A 9,184-nucleotide genomic window follows, 5' to 3' on the forward strand; every position below is an offset into this window, starting at 1 on the left:
AAAAACTAGAAAAAGTAATTTCCAAAAAAGTTCAATTTTTTGATTTTTTTTTTCCCCGAAAATCACGGAAAAAGTTTCCGAATTTTTTTCGCAAATTTTTTTTCGGAAATTTGGTTTTTTCCCTGATTTTTTCTCGATCTTACAGATTTTTATTTATATTTTTCTTGAAATTTTGAATTTTTTTCCGACGTGGCATGCTGATTGGACCTGTTGACTGATCAAAACTGGTCACCCCTGGTCAAAACCGGTGAACAAGGAGGGGAGGGTTGAATTCTGACCGGTTTTGAGAGTTGAGGGTTGTAATTTAGATGGTATTGAAGTTCGGGGTTGTAAATTAGACTAGGGCAAGAGTTCGGGGTTGAAAAATGCACTTCTCTCTTTACAGAATGAGCGGTTCAGATGTAGACGAGAGCAACAAACTGTGTTCAGTTAACGGGCTAGTCAGAGATCTTAACTATATAGGGAACCAAAAGTAAAAAAAAAACTACAGGGAGCCAAAAAAAAGGTGAAAATGTTTCAGGAGTCTGATTTACCTTCTCTATGAACACCACTCTCTTGCATTCTGGAACATGCGCAACCAAGGACTGGGACCACCCTTCTCAACCTGCCACTCCTTGGGATACCATGGGTACTGCCACATCATAAAGGAACGCTCCGGGTGTGGCATCAGAGCAAGGTGTCTTCCATTAGGGGAGCAAAGGGCCGCAATACCAAGCGGAGAGCCATTAGGGTTGAAAGGATAAACCTCTGTGACATTATTAGCATCATCGCAGTACCTCAGAGGGGCCAGATTTGAATTGACAACATCAGACAAGACATTTTCATCTGGGAAGAAGGCTCTCCCTTCACCATGAGCACTCCAAATGCCCAAAGTAGAGCCTTCCATACCTTTGAACATTATAGAAGGAGAATCCCCTATGGCCACACTGATAAACCGACATTCAAAACGGCCAGATTCATTGTGAGTGAACCTTGGCTGGGACATGTCTCCACCTGCACCAAGCGAGCCTCCAATATCAGGTCCTGGTACCCAACCAAGAAGAGCCATGAGCTGACACCCATTGCACACCCCAAGGCTGAATGTGTCTGGCCTATTGTAGAACTCCTGGAACTGCTGTATGAGGGGCTGGTTGAACCTGATAGATGCAGCCCAACCTTTTGCTGAGTCAAGAACATCTGCATAGCTAAATCCACCAACAAATGCAATCCCACGGAATTCCGTTAGAGAAGCCTTTTGGTTCAAGAGATCCGACATTGTGATATCCCACGGTTCAAAACCAGCAGCATGGAATGCAGCAGACATTTCCCTATCACTGTTGCTCCCTTCTTCCCGAATGATGGCAACCTTCGGTTTCGAGGATGCAGACAGTAGTTTCTTGTCCGTGAATTTGGGCGTAAAAGACAAATGCCATGAGGGCGATGTTCGGCTTTTTAGGCCTTCTTTCTCAAGCTTGACACAAGATTTCAGCCGCTGTAGCTCCTCAAGCTGAAAGCTTGTTTCCTCCCACAAATCTCTGAGATCTGAAGTTCTTTCTTTCAAACGCACCTCACCATCAACACACAGCTCTATTTCTGGTGCTGCAGTTACTTTTCCTATCACATTAGCAGAAACCCCTGCCGCATGAAGTTTTTGCTTCACTACATCAAGGTCATCCAAATGCACTTCAACTACAAGACCAAGCTCCTCCGCAAAAAGTGTTTGAAGAAGGTCATTATCTTTTAATTCTATGTTGAGGTTAACACCACAGTTGCCAGCAAATGCCATCTCAAGAATGGTGACAATAAGCCCACCATCACTAATGTCATGACCAGCAGAAATCAGGCGTTCGCTGAGCAATTCTTGAACAACCTCAAAGACCTTTTTCAAGTAAGGGACATCTTCTATGTCTGGGCAGTCATTTCCAATTTGATCAAACGCTTGTGCGAGAGCAGAACAACCAAGTCGTCGCTTTCCTTTAGCCAGGTCAACATGCAACAGAACCCCGTCCTTCACAAGCTTTAGATCTGGAGTAACCGTTAAGGTTATATCAGGACATGTCACATAAGCACTGATAACAAGATTTCCTGGAGCTTTGACTAGCTCGCCATCACATTGAGCTGCCATAGAAAGACTATCCTTTCCTCCATCAATTGCAATACCAAGTTGAATCATGCAGTCAGCCATTGCGACAGCAGCATCATACATATCTGCTCCCTCTCCATCAATCTTTGCAGCGTACATCCAATTGCCACTTGCTTTGACGTCATCAAGAGATGTAACTTTAGCCCAAACCAGATTGGTCAATGCCTCCCCAACAGCAAGCCTTGCCATAGCCTCAGGATTAAGTAAACCCTTTATTGGTTGTTCTCCAATGGCACAAGCACCGCCAGTAAGATCTGTGTATGTCTGTGCGACTACAGCAACATCAGCAAGTGGTAGTTGCAGTGGGCCAACCGTCTGCTGTTGTGCCACAAGACCTGTCACACATCTGTCAACCTTAGTGGTCAAGAAACGCTTTGAACATACTGAGGGAAGCTTCAATACTCGCTTAAGAACATCCATCAGTGTAATCTCGGGTGCTATGTCTAAGGGTTCACTCGATCGAGGAACTCGCTTGAAATCAAAGGTCTTCTGAGGCATATCTCCTAAAACCTTTTCAAGCTCAAGATCAACAGCAGGCGGTGGAGGAGGAAGGCCACTCAACATTGCATGCTCCACAGCAGCACTGTCAATTAAAACAATCTTTCCACTACCATCAATTTCACCAAGGACAGCCATTGAAACTCTCTCTCTATCACAAAGTGATTGCAACAGGTTTCTGCTCTCAGGCTTCACCAATAATGCATCTTGTTCCTGGTATTCAGCACCCCAGATCTCCAACACAGACAATGTGTGATCACCAACAACAATTGAGCGGATATCAATTTCAGCACCCTTAGGATAGATTATTTCTTTCACGACATTGCAGTTTCCTCCAGCTCCCTGATCATGAATGCTGATGATTGGATTCTTCTCTCCCATTTCCACACATGCCCTGATCACGCGATATAACTTTTGTGCCATCTCAGCATCTCCCCGCTGCACTGCGTTAAAATCGAGCTCTGCATCATTCTGTCCACTAACCATACTTGAGGCAGCACCACCACCCATACCAATTCTGTATGCTGGACCACCAATCTTCACAACTAGCATGCCGATTTCTGGATCCCCTTTCGATATGTGTGCATGGTCAATCTGCCCAACTGCCCCACTGAACATTATAGGCTTCAGCCATTCACGACGCTCCCCGTTTGGCAACCTAGAACCAAAATTTCTTGTAAATCCCTGAATTAAAGGCTCGCCAAACTTGTTCCCATAGTCAGAAGCACCGTCGCTAGCATCAATAAGAATCTGCAACGGAGGAGCTAAGTTTGATGGGTATGCAAAAGATGAATCCTCCCAAGGTGCATATGATTCTTCAATTTGAAGGTTTCCAACACAATAACCAGCAGTTGAAGCAACAACAAATGAGCCCTTTCCAGTGGCATGTGTGTCCCTTATGCGGCCACCTGCACCTGTTTCAGCTCCTGGGTAGGGTGCCACGGCACATGGAAAATTATGTGTTTCTGCTGTGAACAGAATGCCTAGTTCACGCATCATCAGGGTTAGCGGTGAAGTGGAACCTGGTAGTGCTGGGCGTAGGTGATTTACAAGAGTCCCTTTTATTGCACTCGAGTTATCCTTGAACCCAATAATAGAGTTATTAGGGTTAGCCTTCAAGGGGCTCTTTACTAACTGAAACAGAGTACTTGGCATGGTCTCTCCATCTATCTCAAGCTTTCCATTAAAAAACCAATGTCTGCTGTGCTCACTGTTTGATTGCGCTATGTCAAAAAGTTCAACGGTACTTGGATTGCGTTTGATGTCATCTCTGAATAGGTGAGTGTAGTACTTGATATCTTGTTCATCAAAAGCCAGACCCATTTTAAGATTTATTTCCTCCAGTGCTTCCCTTCCCCTTTCCATGACTGGTATAACACTGACAGGTTCTGGAACTACATCCGACCGAAATGATGTGAGCTTGCTAGGATAAACACATTCTGTCATCCTGTCATGAATCAAAGCAGCAAAGCTGTTGAGTTGGCTTTCATCAAGTGGGTCACTACCAGGCTGAAGGCACAAAAGATATCTTCTAGACCTCTCCAGGCGAGTTACTTCCATTAATGATAGAGCTTTACAAATCGAGACAGCATTGGTTGAGAAAGCTGTCGAAAATGTCATCCGGGGACCAACCTCAACAAGGAAGCAATAAGAGCTCCTAGAAACTTCCTCCTCCAGAAAGCTCCCTGTTTGTAGGTTGTCAGGTTCATAAGTTTCTGCTAGGAGCCACTGAAGTGTTGCGAGCTTTGTAGAACCTAGTGCATCCTCCAACTCAACATTGAAGCATTGCTCAGTCTTTATATCAATAATATTAGAAGAAACCTTTGCCTGCACTTTCCTGAGTAACTCCTTGGCCTCACTCTCTTGAAGAAATGGTTTGCGATAAAAGTGAATAATCCTTGAAACTAATCCCATGTCATCACCAGATGCCTCTATCAATGGACTATTAACTCCGCTGGATACTGCAGCAGTGAGAGCAGGCATTGGTCGGATATTTGGAACAATAGCCCTTTGATTAGGTAAACGGCAAAGATGACGTAGGTTCAGGCAATGTCGAACCACTCGTGACCTTCTCGAAGGTGGGTGTCTTGTGGATATAAAACTACTCCTTTGTTTTCCCTGGTACAAAAAGAGAAGCGCATGATAATGGTTACATGCCGAAAAGAGAAGCATATTTAGTTGATAGTTCAACTAGAACTAGGTGCATACCATATTACTAGGAAAGCCTTGAAGACGTAGCATATTGCTTGCTGTCATTTCAGCATGAGATGCCATATTGACGACACCTAAGATACTCCAAGAACCTGTGAACCACAGAATAGGAAATCAGGCACTGAACGACTGAGCATAACTAAAGTTTAATCTACAATATTAAAAACTACAAAATCGGTTCTTGTCATTAGCAAATGTTGAATTCAGAGTTTATTTCATTATATTTTTACGATGTAAGCAAAAAGATAAATGCGCACACAGACACACTTCAAGACAAAGGTCAATGTGTTTGTTCATTGTTCCGGATTGCAGATTACGTTGAATGAAAATACAGAGTGGACATTAAACCCCTTAGATTGTGCACCCACAGACAAAAAACTAGCTTATTTCATCCAAATTTTCATGAATTTTTGGTAGTTCCAGCATTCACATACTCACATACACACGGTTCGTTCACTGAATCAGAGAGCTCTCTTGTATGAAATGAACAAACTGGGATAAAACCATAAGATGGTCTATCAAATGCAAGATACTTCAACTGTTTTTTGCTACGAAACACCGATGCGGATATGGGGACATGGGATACGGTGATTTCTAAAAACTACAATTCGGCGAGTATATATAAATAATTAATAAAATGCCATGTTATGAAGACAATGAATTGTATGTGTGAGACTATATCAAAATACTACCCTATTTGTTGCATCCATGCCTCTTTTCATCAAGTCCCCATCTCCTCGGTGACTGGATGATCGTCAATTTACTCAATCCTCGATGACTGAATGGTCATCAATCTACTCAATCCTCGTGGTACTTGCACAAGGCACTGGCCAACGCCCAGCAGCAGCCAACAAGCACGCACACAAGTACACAAGGAGCACGCACACAGACACAGCAAGCACGCACGCAAGCGGCGACAAGCACACGACCAGCACGCACGCATTACGGCACCAGAAGCAAGCAAGCAAGTGCGGGAGGACCACCGGAGAAGAGCAGGGATTAGGAAGGGAAGGATTTACCTCGCTGGCGACGGCTGACGGGCGGCGGCGGCAGAGAAGACTCGCGGCGGCGGCGGCGGCGCGCTCGTGCGGTCGCCCGCGAATACTCTGTCCAGTTTGCTGCCCGAACGTTTTTTCTTTTCTTTTTAGGGCTTGCCCGAACGAATTGAGTGCGTTGGCTGTTTAGGGTTTACGAATGGGCTTGAACTGGGCTTCCCGTGTCCCTACGGCCGCTTGGTTGGTTGTATCGTTTTGCAGCCCAAATCGCCTGTAAAAAACACTGTATCATTGTACACCACACGGGTAATAAAATCCGGATTGATGGATTCCCACGAAATCACTAGTTGAGGGAGGAGTACTCGTTGCAAAGATCACTCCAACTTCCCATGCTGCAACAAATGACCCACATGCGGCGCGCCATTTGTCATAATTTGAGAGTTTTCTCTTTTTTCATAGATCCGTCTATTCAAAACATTTTATCTCTCAAACCATGGGTCCAAAAAACGCTTTCACAGTTTGATTCCTCGCGTCAAGATCTTCAAAATTAGATCCCATGTTGATAGGTTTTGACGAACTTTTTTCTCACGAAAAATACCGGACGAAATAACCGAACCGGAAGCACGGGTTTTTTCCCTTTCCAAAAAAGGCACGCCAGTGCCTCTCACGAAATCACAACCGTGCCTCTCACGGAAGCAAAACCGTGACTCTCACGGAAGAAAAAAAAGAAGAGAAAACATTTTTTTTGTTTCCTAGGAGGCATGACCGTGACTTGCGCGAAAGCACAACCGTGCCTCTCGGAGAAGCAAAACCGTGACTCTCGCGAAAGAAAGAAAAACAGAAAACGTATTTTTTTTCCGTTTGCGAGAGGCACGGCCTGCCTCTCGCAAAGCACAACCGTGCCTCTCGCTGAAGCAAAAATGTGACTCGCGAAAGAAAAAAATAGAAAACGCGTTTTTTCCCGTTTCCGAGAAGCACAGCCGTGACTCTCGCTAAAGCACAACCGTGTCTCTCGCGGAAGCAAAACCGTGACTCTCGCGAAAGGAAAAAAACATGTTTTTTTTATTTTCGAGAGGCACGACCGTGACTCTCGTGAAAGCACACCCGTGCCTCTCGCGGAAGCAAAACCGTGACTCTCGTGAAAGAGAAAAAAAACAGAAAACGCGTCTTTTTTTCGTTTCCGAGAGGTACGGCCACGACTCTCGTGAAGGAAAAAAAACAAGTTTTTTCATGAAAAAAAATCAAAAAGTTGATCGAAAAGCTAAGGAAGACCGGTGAAAAATCAAAACGTCGAAAAAAACTGTTTAAAAAGCCGAAAACGCGTGCGAAAAACTTAAAAAAATCCAAAGGGAGCACGACACGTGGCGAATGGCTGAGAGCGCGCCAAGTGGCGCTGATCGTTGCGAGGCTCCCGAAGGAGCACTCGTTAACTAGTTGCTCTCGGATTCTGAATACTCACTTGGCTGGTCATTTACCCCTAAAAAAACTTGGCTGGTCGTTTCTCCCCCTCAAAAAAAACTTGGCTGGTCATTTCTGCTCTGTAAAATAGAGTATGCCTGGAAAAAATTGATTTGCTGGCTTATACCATTGTAATCGGACACACGTCCCAACACACCTGTTTTCTTTTCCCCACCCTCTCCTCCCTCGAGACCCATCTATTTCCTTACACTTGTCTAAAAAAGGGTTTCCTCACACGCGAGGGCTGATGCACGTGTGCAGGCGGTCCTGAGATTTTGGAGGCACGGGACAAATTTTTTTAGAAAATGAACCCTTTTTTATTCCCCCGATACAATACCATTTATGATGGTAAAAGTAAAATCCCCTTTAGCTAGGGTTTTTCTTCTCTCGGTGGCACTGGCGTCGACGTAGAGCCCCTTGTTTCCCCACCGTCGGCCCTCGAGCCTCGCTGCTCGTGGTAACCCGCGGAGCTAGGGTCCCCCAGCCTGAAGATCTTCACGCGGGCCAGATCGTAGTGTCTTAAAACGCATCTGGATCGGAAGCGATCTCGGATGATGTGGAGAAGATGATGGAAGAACTCAATCTTCAGGAGGATGATCTCAATGATGTTATCTTCGAGCAAGAGGAGGCGCCGCCGGAAGAGATCACCCGATGGTTGGCCATTGCAAGAGTCCACGCAGCTAAGACCTATAGCCAGTTTTGGTTTTATAAAAATATGAGATCAGCTTGGAACTTGGCCAAAGTGGTGAAGGCACGACCTCTCGAGGAGAATTTGTATACTCTGCAATTTGGTTGCTTGGGAGTTTGGGAGAGAGTCATGGATTTCGGGCCGTGGAACTTCCGTGGCGATGTTGTGGTCATTGCCCCCTACAATGGCATCTCAAAACCATCAACAGTCAACCTCGATACCCTATGGACATGGATACAAATCCACGATATCCCTGATCTATTTCCTCATCTGTTGAAGCCCTTGGCGACCAAAGTGGGGGAGCTGGTGTGTGCTGAGCCTATCTCTCATGGCTTCACTAGCAACTTTTACAGAGATAAGGCCAAGATCAATGTTCGTAAACCTTTAAAGAATGATATCTCAATGATCAAGGATAATAAGAGGCAGATTTATAGGGTTAAGTATGAATGATTACCTGACTGGTGTGCGGTATGTGGACATATTTTTAAGGAACATGGTGAAGGAAATATGCCCTAGAGGCAATAATAAAGTTGTTATTTATATTTCTTTATATCATGATAAATGTTTATTATTCATGCTAGAATTGTATTAACCGGAAACTTGATACATGTGTGAATACATAGACAAAACATAGTGTCCCTAGTATGCCTCTACTAGACTAGCTCGTTAATCAAAGATGGTTAAGTTCCCTAACCATGGACATGTGTTGTCATTTGATGAACGGGATCACATCATTAGAAGAATGATGTGATGGACAAGACCCATCTGTTAGCTTAGCATAATGATCATTAAGTTTTATTGCTATTGCTTTCTTCATGACTTATACATATTCCTCTGACTATGAGATTATGCAACTCCCGGATACCGGAGGAATACCTTGTGTGCTATCAAACGTCACAATGTAACTGGGTGATTATAAAGATGCTCTACAGGTGTCTCCGAAGGTGTTTGTTGAGTTGGCATAGATCGAGATTAGGATTTGTCACTCCGAGTATCGGAGAGGTATCTCTGGGCCCTCTCGGTAATGCACATCATGATAAGCCTTGCAATCAATGCGACTAATGAGTTAGTTACGGGATGATGCATTACGGAACGAGTAAAGAGACTTGCCGGTAACGAGATTGAACTACGTATGAAGATGCCGACGATCGAATCTCAGGCAAGTAATATACCAATGACAAAGGGAATGACGCATGTTGTCATTACGGTTTG

The 9,184-nt window shown here is 44.5% G+C and overlaps 1 protein-coding gene across 1 annotated transcript in view; it reads right to left on the reverse strand.

Moving 5' to 3' along the window:
• LOC123065029 (probable phosphoribosylformylglycinamidine synthase, chloroplastic/mitochondrial) overlaps positions 1 to 6,005 on the reverse strand; it is a 7,369-nt gene extending 1,364 nt beyond the window's left edge. The window contains exons 1-3 of the mRNA XM_044488405.1: positions 5,851 to 6,005; positions 4,829 to 4,923; positions 534 to 4,738 (exon numbers count right to left, since the gene is read on the reverse strand). Coding sequence (XP_044344340.1) covers positions 539 to 4,738; positions 4,829 to 4,894 — 4,266 coding nt within the window. The 5' untranslated portion in view covers positions 4,895 to 4,923; positions 5,851 to 6,005 and the 3' untranslated portion in view covers positions 534 to 538. The remainder of the gene's footprint in view (positions 1 to 533; positions 4,739 to 4,828; positions 4,924 to 5,850) is intronic.
• Positions 6,006 to 9,184: the final 3,179 nt, after the last annotated feature.

Source organism: Triticum aestivum, chromosome 1A (genome assembly GCF_018294505.1).
Source record: "Triticum aestivum cultivar Chinese Spring chromosome 1A, IWGSC CS RefSeq v2.1, whole genome shotgun sequence".
Taxonomy (NCBI): Eukaryota; Viridiplantae; Streptophyta; class Magnoliopsida; order Poales; family Poaceae; genus Triticum; species Triticum aestivum.